The 16,089-nt window shown below is 34.5% G+C and overlaps 3 protein-coding genes across 5 annotated transcripts in view; 1 reads left to right on the top strand and 2 right to left on the bottom strand.

Annotated features, from left to right (window-relative positions):
• Positions 1-59: 59 nt before the first annotated feature.
• On the bottom strand, positions 60-4,703 carry LOC108688421 (repressor of RNA polymerase III transcription MAF1 homolog). The gene is given in 10 exon segments (XM_018194675.1): positions 60-232; positions 431-484; positions 556-609; positions 612-719; positions 721-767; positions 1,630-1,694; positions 1,769-1,888; positions 2,050-2,331; positions 2,995-3,144; positions 3,442-4,703. Coding segments are annotated over 10 exon segments (1,038 nt in total). The 5' UTR covers positions 3,525-4,703; the 3' UTR covers positions 60-157.
• Positions 4,704-5,840: 1,137 nt separating this feature from the next.
• LOC108688423 (WD repeat-containing protein 59) lies at positions 5,841-13,852 on the top strand. 3 transcript variants are annotated; one of them, XM_018194677.1, is made up of 20 exons: positions 5,841-6,064; positions 6,156-6,205; positions 6,614-6,749; positions 7,314-7,527; positions 7,608-7,741; positions 7,821-7,970; positions 8,054-8,213; positions 8,307-8,386; positions 8,612-8,678; positions 8,748-8,956; positions 9,038-9,301; positions 9,610-9,757; positions 9,812-10,005; positions 10,094-10,230; positions 10,645-10,863; positions 11,212-11,338; positions 12,222-12,251; positions 12,789-12,946; positions 13,343-13,596; positions 13,685-13,852. In XM_018194677.1, the coding sequence occupies exons 1-20, from the start codon at positions 6,014-6,016 to the stop codon at positions 13,822-13,824; spliced, it is 2,922 nt and encodes a 973-aa protein (XP_018050166.1). In that variant the 5' UTR covers positions 5,841-6,013; the 3' UTR covers positions 13,825-13,852. The 3 variants fall into 3 exon arrangements, with proteins under 3 accessions (XP_018050166.1, XP_018050165.1, XP_018050167.1); XM_018194676.1 differs by having other exon boundaries at positions 10,091-10,230; XM_018194678.1 differs by lacking the exon at positions 12,222-12,251 and having other exon boundaries at positions 10,091-10,230.
• A 204-nt stretch (positions 13,853-14,056) lies between these two features.
• LOC108688410 (adenosylhomocysteinase) overlaps positions 14,057-16,089 on the bottom strand; it is a 5,167-nt gene continuing 3,134 nt past the window's right edge. Inside the window, exons 3-6 of the mRNA XM_018194653.1 lie at positions 15,601-15,942; positions 14,927-15,142; positions 14,532-14,755; positions 14,057-14,445 (exon numbers count right to left, since the gene is read on the bottom strand). Of these exons, the coding sequence (XP_018050142.1) occupies positions 14,148-14,445; positions 14,532-14,755; positions 14,927-15,142; positions 15,601-15,942 (1,080 nt within the window). The 3' untranslated portion in view covers positions 14,057-14,147. The remainder of the gene's footprint in view (positions 14,446-14,531; positions 14,756-14,926; positions 15,143-15,600; positions 15,943-16,089) is intronic.

Below are 16,089 nucleotides of genomic sequence, written 5' to 3'. Positions count from 1 at the left end.
TATATATATATATATAAATAATATATGCACACACACATAGATATATATCATTTCCTTGAAAGTTATAATGTTATATTTACATCATATTATATCGATAATGGCATATCTGTCTTCTAGTATTGGAAGTGATTTTAGAAATATACATTGCTACGGTATGCTATGGCTTCTTTTTATTCTCTTCTAGAAACTGAAGTACTCGCTGGTATACTTTCGTTGGTTCCACTCGCGGCACCTATGGCATAGATTGAAACATTTACTTAATAGATACAAATCTTGCTTATATCATTTTCAATTGAATTAATTTAAAGGAGATACGATCGATAAACAAAATTAAGTACCGTTTGTAAAGAATTAGTGACGATTTATGTATATTTATTTTGTCATATATAAACTAATTAAAGTGCAAACATTTCTTATTGGATTTGCCTACCTCATAATTTTGGGCTATGTATATTCCGGCGTATACTCCAATACTCAGACTGATCTGCAAATCATTAGAAGAAGTTATAGATAAAATGGTCTTCAAAATCACGAGAATCATATGTTTTTACATACCAGAAACCGAAGCATATTGAGGGTTCTCAAAACAGACTTAATCAACCAGTGAATCTTACTTGCTGACACTTACGAAATACTGCTAAACATTCAGATAGAAGTGCACTGACGTACGCTCAAACGTCAAGCATTAAACACGCGCGAGCATGATAAGAAACAGGATGGAAAGCCGTCAGGATCACTAGTTATTTTCAGTTTGGTTAACTTTACTACTAGATCTAGTTATTTCTGATGCTCGTTTTAACTAGAACTGAAAGAGGGCGCAACTTTTATTTTTTAATTTTGCACGAAACATTTTTCTCATCTTATTATTCAAATATTTCATTTAACGAGATTAATAAATTAAAATGTTTGCACTTCTATAAATAATAATTTTATATTTAAGTAACATGAAAATATAATATGCTTTCTACAATAAGCCATTATCAGTTTTAAGCCATAAGAAATTGACCAATCACAGTCAAATGTGTGAGAAGAATAATAAATTGTAATTAGTCAATTTCTTGTGACTTAAGATTTAAAGATTAGGTAAGGGCTTATTATATAGCCCATAAAATTAGTGTTATGACTGAGGAAATGTTGCATATAGTTACTGTTTGATTTTATTACGTACAATTTGCCTTCAAAATATATGTATAATATTATGTTGAGAGTAATAACGTAATACATCACAAAGACAGAGAAGAATTCTTAGCTTGATCTAATAAATTTGTGAGGACTTTTTTTATAAAGAGATAATATTGGTATGTATAATCTACTTCTTAAAAGGAATCATTTTCTCATAAGAGATTCATTTAAATGTATGTAAGGTCAGTATCGCTTAATAAACTACAAAAGTAAGACCTTTATCATCTAAGAGATTTTTGTCGTTGAGAGTGACGTTATTTTTTTTATTAATGACAAAAAAGAAACACAAAAATTCTAAAGTTGTATCCAAAATAGTTCTGAATCATTTATAATAAAAATTAGCGAAGATTCAAAATTTGAAGACTGAGAATTGCAAACATGTGTGTGTGTGTGTGTGTGTGTGTGTGTGTGTGTGTGTGCGCGCGCGCGCGCGAATGGTCTAATAACCATCTTCGTCATCTTCATCCATGGCGAAGTCACTACCAACTCCGGAATCCGGCACGTAGAGAGGGCTGCAAAACAAAATCACATTACAAGTTGAAAGAAAGAAAAGAAAGACAAAAAATGTCTTTTTCTAGAAACTTACTTTATCGCTCTGCACGTGAAAAATACGATGCGCTTCAGCTTTTTGTTGTAGAAGAAATAATTGAAGGACCACAGACATCCGTCTTCCCCAAAAGGATCTGACGCGAAGTCTGGATTGTAACTGTAAAACATTCTTTTACATTATTTCATATTATTCTTATTTAAATAATTTTACACTTATTCCTACTTGATGCCATAGGACAATTTAATTCAGTGTTCAGAATCTGTGTGTACCTTCTACTTTTTATATTAGAGCAAAATGATTGTGATCAGGTGTTTTACCTGTAAATATCACACCCATGCAATGATATCTCTTTGTCAACAGCCGCCCAAAGAGCGGAACGTAATGATCGATAATGATCGCCCGCGGTAGCGTTGAGATTACCATCCACTGCATTCATTACCCACTGTAGACTTGGTTCCTTGCTGAACTCGTGGCTCTTAGCATCTGAGAAATCATAGTCCGGGTTAAAGGTTGAATTCAACGTGGCGATCAGATAAAATAACGTTTTTTTGCTGATCGTGTCGCACAGCGGACCCTCTTCGTCACCGGAAACGCTACGACTGTAAGAGGAAAATGTGTTGTGATATAGTATTATCAACTTGTGACTAAGACCATTCATATTTAAAACCGTTTAAATTTTAAGATGTCGTAAACCAAGACTGGTAATCCATTCTGATTTTAAATCCATTATGATATTCATAATCTATCCTAAATAATATCTTAAAATACTAATACAGCCTTCTGATTGGCTTATGACATCTTAAGACAGTCTTAGATATAAGAATCGACTATGAATACTGATCTAAGATTTATTTTAAGATCATCTTAAGTAATGTCTCATTTCTACAATAAATCATTATCTATGTCTTAAGCCATAAAAAATTGATCAGTAATTATTCCTCTCACATTCGACTGATCAATTTCTCACGACTTTAGATTTAAAACTTAAATAACGATTCATTGTAGAGTACATATTAAGATGCTAATACAAAAAGAAGAATAGTATCTCAAGACTACTACTTAAGACGATTAATTCTTGTAATAAGAATTAATATCAACTTAAGCATACAAGAGATGCATGCAAGAGAGTATGCATGCAAGAGATAACAAAATCTTATCCTGAAAATTAGTTGCATCAGTGCGAGATAATTTAATGTGTTTAAATCGACTGAAATTCATACAAGTACAAATTAATAATAGGTATTTTTCGAAGGTACGAGTACCTCAAGCATCCCTGAGCTGGAGATGTTCCCAAAGATGTCTGCGGTGGTGATAAAGCTTGTAAATCGTGTGGTGTACCACCCTGCTCTGCATTGTACCGTTTGTACATTTGCTTGTCATTGGCTGTCATTTTGCAAGAATAACTTTCGATCCTGCAATGATAAAGATGCAATAATAAATAATAACAAAATGATTCAAGATAATGGATGCTTCTCACTTATGTCTGTTTCCATCAATGTAGATTAATCTCAATTCACCTTCTATATTAAATATCTTAATATTAAATATCTATATTGATGGAAACGGACATTGATGATACAAATCAACACAAACATTGATTCTGTCTTTCTTGACATTCAATGACATTCAACAAAGATAGAGCAACACTTATGTCAAATGGAAAACACTCATAATAGAATGAATTTAAGTATAGCCTCCATTTGCATTACCTCCCGATTATCTTGCTATCTCCGGTCTTGATGGACAAGGCACTGTTTATAGCTTCCAAATGGGTATTCTCCAGCAGCTTCATCCTGCTGACAACTGCGATCTTTCTAGTTACACTGTAAACTGTGGCTCCTGCCTTGGAATGCTGGAAAACTAGCGTTGTGTCAGTATCTCCCCGTCAATTGGGCTTACCCGACTTACAACGTTGACATCTCGTGATTCTTGGAGCCCTTGTCACTCGCTGTCCAGGCGATTTTAGATACGTTTTTTTGCTCAAATTCTCAAAAGCTAGGCCGTTCAGTACAAGCGAAACGTCAAGAAGCTTCTATAACTCCTTTGACTTATCGGGTTGCTGAACATCTCTTTTATGTGTATGAAAATTCCTTTCCTTTTCGAGTGGACGAGATTAATTGTCGACGTAGTGGTCTTCCCGGCTTCCTTGCTGTACTTGCACATTACAGATAGCTAGTTAAGGATTTAGGGGAAGGTGATCGAGTTCCAGAGCGGGCTTTGTTGAACGTGAGATCAAGGCTCTTCACTCCTAAAGGAGTACACAGGTGAGTCCTTAACACAGTGCACTGCCCGCTTGATAGAAGCCGAGTGAAAGAGGGAGACAGAGAAATACACGATATATGGGGGAGAGAGAGAGAGAGAGAGAGAGAGAAAGAGAGAGAGAGACTGAGCGATGACGCGACGCGAGACGCGACGAATCTGTCGATAAATAAAGGTGCGCTTCTCCTTCGAGATTACGAGATTGAGCTCTGGAATAAAAAAATTATCGTCTCTCCGGCGAAGGCCGCGCGAACGAACGCACACACACACGCGCACACAGGCGGAAGGACAACTTCTCGCGGTGTTCTTCGAATTGACAGGAGACGTCAGATTTCAACCTCGAGCTGCTTTCTTCTCGCTCGGAAGAAAAAGTGCGAGAGAGAGGGATATATATATATATATGTATGCCGAGAAAGACACCGTGCCTCACGCGTAGCGCCCGCTACTGACGATAACAATCCATAATCACGGACATTGTCGCTTCGCTATGGCTGATACGTATCACGATCACTATAAGAAACAATGTACGCCTCCTTCTGAGAAACTTGTCGATCTCGTCGAACGCGTCTCCTGCACAACAACTCTGACAACGCACTCGACCTTCCTCGCGCGCGAGCTCGACCAGTTTACCAACTCTAAACTCTAATTGCGACTCGGTGTCAGCCCGCGTTCACCGCACACATAGAGACGCGTCAACGATGTGTATATGTATGTATACACTCGTGGATTCACGTACATACACAGACGCTCGTGTGAGTGCGCGTGTTGCCCTACGTACGTGACAGAAATAGCAACAGCATCGGCAGGGGTGGCGAAGGGAGACTGCGGGGAGACGTATCGTATCGCTCTCTCGCTCGCTCGAATGACTTCGGTCTCGCTTGTACGCCTTCATCGCGCCGTGGGTGGGGGAGGCACGCGTACGCGCAGCCAATCGCGTTACGTCAGCGACGCGCGCGCGTGTACATGACGCGCTGCGGATGGCGCGCACGCATGCATGTATATGTGTGTGCAAGCCGTGACCGGGAGGCGGGAGTTTGTCTCTTTTTGATCAAAACGGAACATCGACTCTTTCTCTCTCTCTCTCTCTCTCTCTCTCTCTCTCTCGGCTGCAACTCTTGCACTCCCTGTTTGTTGAAACGAGACGATTGCATGCGAAATGTAAACAGGAACGAAGGAGAGGGAAAAAGACCACAGAAGACGACAAAATCCACAATTTAAAACACGAAGGCTCGATTCTACTAATGTAAGATTTTAACTTTAATTTCAGTTTGATTTATTGTTTATCGTCTTCTCTAATTATTTTGAAATGAAAAAAAGATAAAGAGTAAATTGAAGCGAGATTAAAATTATTATTTGTTCTTTCGTTAATTTTTAGAATTATACTCATTTTTATCATTATAGATTAATCTTGGTTTAACTTACATTTTATCTTTTTCTAATTCTAGGAATTAGGATAAAGAATAAATTAAACCGAGATTAAAATTAATCTACATTATTCTTAAAAGTGGACATTTAGTATTAAAAAAGGATAAAGAATTGATCCGAGATTAGAATTAATTTTACATTAATGGAACCAATTAGTCGAAATCCATTTACGAATTAGTGTAGCCTATCTTCGGATTATTCATGTTAAATATAAAAATTTAATACAATTTTTCAAATTAACAAACATGTCATTACAGATTCAAGATAATATAATTAAATAATACATCAACAAAGATTGAAGATACAACATAAAGGATGTAGAAAAAAGATTAAATAATTAACAAGCACATCTTTTAATAACTCTGTGATGCTATTTTAAAACATCTTTTTATATAATAAAAACATTCTATATGCATAGTGTGCATATATATGTAGCGATTTAATCATGGCGCACGCGTCGGCTCGGCTGTATTTATTTGGAGCGATCTTAACCTCGCAAAACTAGCACAGGCTCCAGCAGGATCAGCGAAATGAGGATGGTGTGACAGCCTGTCGTAAACAGGAGCTTCAAAGTTTATTTAATCAAAATTGGTCAAAATGTCGAAACGAAACAGCGACTACGTGGTCACGGAGCACCGCGACTTACAGGTTGGTCAACAAAGTGTCGTGTCTTCTCCTGTGAGAAGTAACAATTCTTGTTGCACCGGAGAAATGAGAATTTATTTCGTGTTTTATTTAGGCTAACACCATGGCAGTAGATGCGACCGGCAATTACGTTCTGTTGGCCGGGTAAGTAATTCTTAAAAATCAACGATTGCTTACGGCAAATATTTAATAATATTTATTAATTTATAAATAATTAGCAGCCACACACAAGTCTTTGTGAAAGAAAGAGATTACCTGAAAAGCACTGTTGAAACTCATATGTTTTATGTAAAAAAAATATGAATTTAGTTACTGTACTTTAAATTTATGGCAAATATTTAGTAATTTTTATTAATTTATGAATAATTAATATTCAAGTTTTTGATAGAATAAAATTATTTCAAAGTTTAAATTATTTAAAATTATTCTTGAAACTTACGTGTTTAATGTGTGAAAAATATCATTTAGTCTATTATTGTGTTTTAAATATTATTTTTTTATATTATTATTTTTTTTTATTGATACTAAATAAATACAAAAATTTTTCTCTAGGCGCAGATACTTAGCCGTGAAACATTTGGACGAGGATGTAAATACGGTGAAGAAGTTTCAGCGACAGAGTAAATATGAGGTTGGCTCTGCCGAATGGAACCCATGCGATTTAAATTGTCACTTGTGTGCGATTTCTGTAAGATTCTATCTATCTCCTATACACAAATATATGCAAATATATCACCAAAAATTTTATATTATTGGAAACATAGAAACATAGAAAGAATCCAGATAGCATGGCACTTACTTTTTATTTAATGATACAAACATCATTCTATCTTTTTTGACATTCAATAAATAACAAATGACATTCGTACCGATATACTAAATGAAGCACTTAATGTCAGTATATAGTTGCAGTATCAGCTTTTTTTATTATAAAACCTGTGCAATGACCCGAGTATTTTTCATCAAGGACACAATGCAAATACTGACTATAATTAATACTAGCTAATTTATTATTAAAAGGCAGTATAATTAATTATTTATTTGGACTAAAAGTATTGAACAACCACTTTAAAAAGAAATAATTACTGTCTTTTAGTATTGGCATTATTAGATTTCTATAAGTGCATCAATAGGAAAATATTAAATTGGCTAATTAACAATATAGACAATTAGAATCTTGCTGCTTTATACTATATGGAAAAATATATATATGTATTTTGTTATATCTTGTTTTGAAATAATTTTCTTTTAGAGCAACACGCGAATCGAAATATTGAACTTCAGTGGAGCAGGAGGTTACGAGTTGCAAACTACTCAGAGTCTGAAAGCCCACACACGGGTAGTTAGTGATTTGAGTTGGCATCCTAAGGAACCGGATATCATTGCTTCTTGCAGTATTGATACATTTATACATATCTGGGACATACGAGATCAGAGAAAACCATGCTTGTCTTTGTCTGCAGTTGGTAAGATGGAAGATATAATAAAAGGAAGATACTTGATTCTTTTTTGACTGAAAAAATAACAGTTTTTATGTCTTTCCTAGCGGGATCATCCCAAGTATGTTGGAATCCACTGTCATCTCATATCTTGGCCACAGCGCACGATGGAGATGTCAAGATATGGGACCAGCGGAAGGCAACGAGTCCTGTGCAGTATATAACAGCCCACTTGACAAAAGTATGACAAGTTTATTATATTGTTTATTACTAATTAGTGGGTTTTGTAAAAAAATATTCAAATCAATGTAAAATTTTAGATACATGGTTTAGATTGGTGTCCCTTTCAACAAAATCAATTGGCAACGTCGAGTCAAGACTGCACCGTTAAGATTTTCGATATTGTCAACCCGCGTAGAGCCGAGAGTATTTTAACGACAAATTCTCCTGTATGGAGAGCAAGATATACGGTAGGAACATAGATGTAGAATTTAGAAATTTTTATGTTGCAATTGTACTCCATATGATACATTATTCGTAAATCTGTTTGCAGCCCTTTGGAGAGGGTTTAGTGACGATAGTGGTGCCGCAATTACGACGTGGAGAAAACAGTCTTTTATTATGGAACACGTCAAACCTCAGTGCGCCAATATATACGTTTGTAGGCCACACGGATGTTGTGCTTGAATTTCAATGGCGGCATTTAAAACTAGGTTGTTATATTGAGAAATTTTTGAAAATATATTATAGAAAGAAGAGAGTTATAGAAAGTATATCGCTATAATTCTATTCGTATCTACTTATAGAAAACAGCGAATTTGAACTTGTTACATGGTCCAAGGATCAATGTTTGAGGATATTTAAAATCAGTCCATTTATAAAAAAAGTAAGATGCGATTTATGTTTCTCACAATTTTGAAGTATCCAAATTGCAAGCAATAAAAATGTTTCTTCAAAGGAACTACGCGGCTTATGAGTGATCTTTGTCATGATACATTATTAAATATCATAATATTTATTGATATATTAAGACATGAAAATAACCGCATAATTCCTTTGAAGAGAATACGTGGAAGCTTCAGAAATATTAAGAAATATTTCTTATTTTCAGTTATGCAGCAATGGTATAGATGATGGCCTATCAGTCTACAGTCAGTATTCCGAAGAGAATAATTTAAGTACGTAGAACACATTGTGAGATATTTGTGTGATAAAATTTTTTTTGTATATAAGAAATATTTTTGCAGGAACTCTGCAATCCGTCCAAGAACTGCAGCTGAACACTTCTCAGAGCGAGCCTGAGATAAATTACATTACGACCAAAGTGGACGAACCTGTGCCGCAATCTGAGACGATCAGCCTTCCAGACAATTCCAAAAAAGTCTCGTCTCCTACTCAGCCAAAGAGTTTGCAGCAGGAATTTTCTTTGATTAATATGAATATACCAAATATAGAGGTAATACTTTAGATACATGAAAGATGATACATGAAAGAGACCAGATGATTTGAAATAACTAACATTTGCGTTTTGTTTTAGGTAAACGCGATGGACGTAGTGGAGAGGAGTTGTACGATAACCGCGTGTACAAAGAACTACAATGTGATATTAAAAGTAAATTTCCCCGTAAATTATCCATGTAGCGCACAACCGACATTCCAGTTTTGCCCCGGCACAACGATCGACAACGCGACAATGACTAAACTGCTGAAAGTTCTCGTGCAAACTGCTCAGCATCGCGTCAAAAAGAACAGATCATGCTTGGAACCATGCCTCCGGCAACTAAATATAACTTTAGAGCAAGTAAGCGAATCTTCTCTTCGAATTAATCCTTAACATCACATGGGAATAACTTCGAATCATTTCAATATAACATACCCAATCGATTGCTTAGAATTTTCATAAAAATAAACATATTGTAAGAAATTATTTTTAATTAAAACGTCAAGCATTAAGAAACATAATGATATCAAACAAATATATATATCTTTATTAATAAAAAAAAGTTATAAGCAATGGAAAAAGAAAACTAGATATGCCATATCGAAAAAGTATTTAAGGATTATTATCAGCATACAAATAAAAATTTTGATTTGTGTTGTGTTCAACAGATGTGCAAGAAAGACGAGGACGAGAGTGGACACTTATATCACATGCAGGATAATAGTAATTTCTTGAGCTCCCCCAATATCTGCGCGAACTATCAGGACTCCTATATACCATTTCCTAGAACATCCGGTGCTAAATTTTCTTGTGTGGGTGCGTATACGCTCTTCTTTCAACTTTGCGTTCTTCTAATCGTTTTCTGAACAGGTATCCTCGTTTGTTTCGGCCGTCCTTCCTATGCGAGAAGATCAATGATGAAACCGGGAGACGCGACACCCAGAGCACTGTCCGCCTTGGACAATAGCATCGGTAACGGCGAACCTTTCATACACATGTACCGAAGTTCCTATGTGCCAACTAACGATAACATGTCTATCAGCTCATATTATTTTCAAGATCGCGTAAGAAATATTTAAATTGATATAAACAAGAATAGTAATATATGTATGTCATATATACGTTATTTATGTAACTGCAATTTATCAGCAGAAGGATCTTCGACGTGGATTGCATGGGGCGGGTAGAATGCATGATCGATCGTACTTCAAGAATTGTCATCCGATGGTTATCATATACGATGTTTCGTCATTATTCTTTGTCAATAAAGAGCTTGCCGAAAAATATACGTGAGTACGACAATTATATACGTTCTTCTTTTTAAGGCTCTTATTTGGATTTCCAATCCACTAAGGATCAAGGATCCAGCGATAATTTCCTCGGAGAGCGGAGGCCTTGCTTGTTTAAAACTTACAATTATTATAATATCATTTCAATTCAAAGTAAAATATTCAAATAAGTTCCTTTCGTATAATTCGCAACGGCCTTAAGCCTTCTAACTTAATCACAGATCAGCAATAAATTCCTTAAGTATAACACAGAGTCAGCGGGAAATCGCGAAATGTGATACGCGGATGGAATCGAATCTGGACTTGTAGATTATGAATCCGCGGATCAAGTGAGGAACCATCCGACGCCTCAATTATATATGTTGTGCAAATATTGTAATATTTTATCAATGAAAATATTTTATTTCTTTTTAGAATTAACACCGCTGATATTTCATCTATGTATCAGCACAATGCAAACGTGACTGCTACGTTGGAAAGATCCGACTTAACTCAGACTTGGTGTTTAGCTGGTTTAATCATTTCGCCGCCACCATCCAACACTGAGCAAAATTCTTACCAATCAAGTCATTCTCCTGATATCAATGCTCCATGGCCTTTACATCCTTGGGGCCAAAACTTAATTCATTTCTTGTAAGTATTATTTTTCATTTTGTTATATTATGTATTATAACAATTACAAAACAATTATATTCGGAAAAAGAAGATATTTGATCCAAATAATATTAAATTTAATAATGGAATAATTTTTAATTAATTTAACATTTTCTGTTCAATGAAGATTTAAAATTAATATTAAAATAATAAAATTAATATTAAAATAATAAAATTAATATTAATTTTTTAAATCTGTTAAACCTTAAAAAATCAAGGATCATATTTGAAAATAAAATTTAACTTAAATCTTTCCATAGCTTATTGATTATTTTAATTAATCGATTGTATCATTTTTATTTTATATGTAATTTCTGTTTTATTTAGAATACAACATTACGCTAAGCAGTCTGATGTTCAGATGGCCGGCATGCTGAGCTGCGCACTTAGCTATCGATCCGAGAACACGGACGCTTTGCAAACTAGACTGACCAGTAAATCCGTGAATGTCAGTGTAAGTATACAGTTTGTATGAAAGAGCAAGAGGCGCAGGTTGTATATCACTTGAAAATTTCTCTTCATGACACAACTACTTTGTCCCGCAAAGTAGAAATTATATGTACATTACACCAATCACATTTTCGCTTTCTACTTTGCATACGCATTTCTTAATATTTGTTAAGAATAGAAACTTTTATGCACAGCACAGTGTCTCTTTCTGCCGATGCATGAGGGAATTTATAATGATTTTTTTTAAGTGATGTGTAATTTGTTTGACACGAATATGGCGACGGTACAGTATGCATATTTAATCATAAATAATATTAATAAATACATTGCATTTCAACTGATTCAGTATTCAGATATTATTCACAATTTTAAGAGAATTTTTTGAACCACGTACGATGATTAAAAATTTAATTTTTGTACATCATTTTATAATAGATGTACACAGGCTTTCCAGCAACGGAACATAATCGTACAATGTGGATTTGTAGCTGATTTGAACGTTGCTTAGTTTTTTATTTCACTACTAGAATGAAATAAAAAAAAAGGCCTCATACATTTATATTTGAACATATCTGAATATAATCTTAAAAGCTCTTATCAAAGAATTCTAAAAAAATAAATAGCAATAAAATATAAAAATTTGATATTTGTAAAATAATATAAAGCGACACAGCAAATACAGCGATTTTATCGATTTGTGTCATAGTTAGAAATTTAAGTACAGAACTATATACTGTGTTACACAATGTTATGTAACACATATGTATGATTGCTTGCGTATGTTGCTAAAAAGCAACAACATACTGTATTGGCATACATAATCTTTTTTAATTATATTTATCATTGTATTTATCACCGCTAACGATACAATGTTACGTTTGTTATAGAGGCTTTCCGTAGGAAAATGGTGGTTAAAGGTAAGATTTCTGAGTTTTGTTAAAAAAGTTTTAACAGTTTTAACAGTTAAAACAGTAAAAGCGTTTGGAATATTGGTTTTTAGGATTCTCTGTTTTGTACATTTGTCTATATCTTGTGTTCGTCTCTCGGCATCGGACCGAAAGTGTTACCACCGAAAATGGATGGATTTGTTTATTATAATTATAATCTAGGCATAAAGTTTACGTTACATATGTGTAAGGACGCGATAAAGAAAAAGAAAAAAAATAACGTATAATAGCGCGTTATTTTTGCGAAAGCTAATTAAAGTTAAACGACATGTGCTGTTTGCATAATGAAGTTACGCATACCTCATACAAACTAATTACCATATAGATACTAATATTAATTATTTTGTGTAATTATATTTTGTGTGTGTGTGTGTGTGTGTGTGTGTGTGTGCGCGCGCGCGCGCGCGCTGTATATTATACGCGTGTGTATTGTGTATATCTCATAGTATATAGCTGATATACGTATTTCAATTGTGAATCTGTTCTATTCAATATATTTTCCTGCAGCCTGGCGGTTCGCCTTATCACACAATACATCTGGCAGATACCACATTAGAAGGATGGAATTTTCAGAATCTGAAGCAACATCGATCGAATTCGTGGTCGGAGTCTTTAGATGATTTAAAAGTCATCCAAGACTTTGGAGACTCTGCGAAAAACATTAAGTATGTTCTAAGACTAAAAATAATATTAATATGTTTGAAAAATATCATAGATATAAAATATATAGATTTAAAATATCATAGATATTTAAATATCTTCTTAGAAATATTTATCATTAATATCATTCGAAATTTCCATGCTTGGGCGAATATATTTCGTACCGCAATATAAATGTTGAATCAAAACGTTAAAGAGAAGCATTTGAGAGCCAACAGGTTGTAAGTGTTTTATTATATACATTATTATAAGAGTATCATAATATATATTATAATTACACACTTTATTATAATTACACACTTATAACCTGTATTAGCTTTCAAAGGTTTCTCTTTAAGTTTTGATTTACTCATTAAAGCGTTTATTTGAATTATTTGATAAATGCTGAATATTTTATGCAGATTGTTTGATGAGAAATATACGGCCTTATATGATGGTTACAAGAAGGCGTATGCCGAGGCGTTGCACAGGTGGGAGCTGTTGGATGCTCGGGCGCATGTGTTGAAACATCTAAGCGCGTCCTCGAACAATGTACAGAAGGACGTTGAGTTGCAGAATGAGTGTCGAATCTGCGGCAAGATTAGTCCAGGTCCACAATGTGCTAATTGCAAAGGGTTAAGCTTCCAATGTATCGTTTGCCATGTTACAGTCAGAGGTTCGTGGTCTTTTATATAAGAGCTAAACTCAAGAAGTATTTTAATCTCAAATAAAGTTAAAAGTTTTGTTTTCGTTGAAAAATCTAGGTGCGAGTAATTCCTGCATGTTTTGTGGTCACGGTGGACACATCGAGCATTTAGCCGCGTGGTTTGCTAAAGAGGTAGTATGTCCCACGGGCTGCGGCTGTCATTGCTTGCAGGAAAATTCAGTACTATTTAAAGTATAGATAATTCTTAAAATTTAGATAATATAAACGAAACTGTACATAATCATGATCTGTGATAGTTATTGTTATGAGAAAAGAATAAAATGCATTTTATTCTACGTATTATTGATAATTCTGTCTAAAAAAAAATTGATTGACCAAAGATGAATAAAAAGTTTTTATGTTATTAAAACATAAATTAGACTCTTAAATTATTGTTGGAAGTTATCGGTATAAAAAAAGAAAAAAACACTTAATGTTTCAAATACTTTATAAAATCACAATTTCGTAATTACAGTAACAATTTAATTGATGTTTTTTTATAAATTTTTATCGAACAGTGACTAATATCGATAATGATCGGATTTATAAGGACCTTCCACAGGTGTATCCAAATATTTAGCTTGTTCTGGCGTGAGAGTTGTTAATTTCACACCCAAATGATTCAAATGTAACGCTGCGACCTCCTCGTCCAACTTCTTCGGCAGCATATATACATCAATCGAATACTTGTCTGATTTTGTCCAGAGTTCGATTTGTGCAAGCACCTGGTTTGTGAACGAGTTGCTCATGACAAAGCTCGGATGTCCCGTCGCACAACCCAAATTCACCAAACGACCTTCCGCGAGAAGGATAATATGCCTGAAGTTTGAAATATGATTAAGTGAAATTTAACTTATCGAAAGATCCATCCATTAACAATCACAACAGTAGTGTACAAAACACACCTGCCATTCTTCAATAGATATCTGTCCACTTGAGGCTTGATGTTGGTTTTCTCAGCGTTCTTTTCTAGCCACGCAACATTAATCTCACAATCAAAGTGTCCTATGTTGCAGACGATAGCGTCGTTCGGCATGTTCATGAAGTGACGATCCACAATGATGTCCTTACATCCTGTAGAGGTGACGTATATCTGGCCCTTCGTGCTCGCCTCATCCATCGTTGTTACCTGTGGATTACAGATGTTTATTAACTACCTTAAGATCTGACGATAACACTTATCCGCGATAACACTTATTAATTTTAATTTACAATATAATGAGGTACAATAACGTGCAATCAGTAATCGAGACGATAATTTGACAATTTCATAATTCATCGAGTTTCCTTTTTAATGTACCTCGTATCCTTCCATAGCTGCTTGAAGTGCATTGATGGGATCGATTTCTGTGATGATAACACGACCCCCGAGAGCTCTAAGACTTTGCGCAGATCCCTTACCCACGTCTCCATATCCGGCTACCACACACACTTTTCCGGCAATCATTATATCAGTCGCTCTCTTGATACCATCTATCAATGATTCCCTGCATCCGTACAAATTGTCGAATTTATTCTACAAAAAAATATAAGGCCAAGTTAGCTTCGTTACTTATATATTAATAGAGTTTTGTGAATTTAATTTTTTTAATTTCTTATTTTAATTCTTTATTTTTATTTTGAAAAACATTGCAAACTATAACTATGTGAAACATAAGTTTATTTTTGAATGAGCAATGTCATGCATTGCGTCATGATTTCTGCAAGTATTAACGCATTTACAAATTACTTATCATCCATTTATCAGTTCCGTCATTTATCAGACCGTTGTCATTATTTTTTCATAATTTCATATTTATCCTAATTCGTGCAAACAGTGACTATTAAATTCTAATCAAATAATCATTAATGATATTTTCTTCTAATTTATTGACACACTTTAAGCGTCAATTCTATACTGATAGCTTATCCATAAACTATTCATAAACTTGTTAATACGTGATTTTGCTTTCGTGAGAGTATGCAAATACAAACCTTGGTGACGGAGTCGTTGACATTAATCGCCGGCACTTTGAGTGTACCTTCCTTCATCATGCGATAGAGATTGTGTACACCAGTGGTGGTTTCCTCGGACAGACCGCGACATTCCTTGAGATATTGTGGATACTTTGTATGTACAAGATTGGTCAGATCGCCACCATCATCAAGAATCAAGTTGAATGGTTTACCATCCCGGAATACGAGGGTTTGCTCAATACACCAGATATACTCTTCCTCGGTTTCTCCCTTCCATGCATATACTGGCACTCCAGTCTTCACTATTGCCGCTGCTGCGTGATCTTGCGTGCTAAATATGTTACAGGACGACCATTGTACCTGCAATATAAAAATTAATTAATATTCGATTCAGATATTAATTTCTAAATAAAATTAGGGATTTTTATACCCAAAACTATTTTTAAGATTGATAAAATTCTTTCCATTTTAATGTAACATACATATGTACACACACACACACACACA

The sequence above is a fragment of the Atta colombica genome, unplaced genomic scaffold (assembly GCF_001594045.1).
Source record: "Atta colombica isolate Treedump-2 unplaced genomic scaffold, Acol1.0 scaffold233, whole genome shotgun sequence".
NCBI classification, from domain to species: domain Eukaryota; kingdom Metazoa; phylum Arthropoda; class Insecta; order Hymenoptera; family Formicidae; genus Atta; species Atta colombica.
Note: the sequence above shows the minus strand (reverse complement) of the source record. Positions and strands in the feature narration are given on the sequence as shown.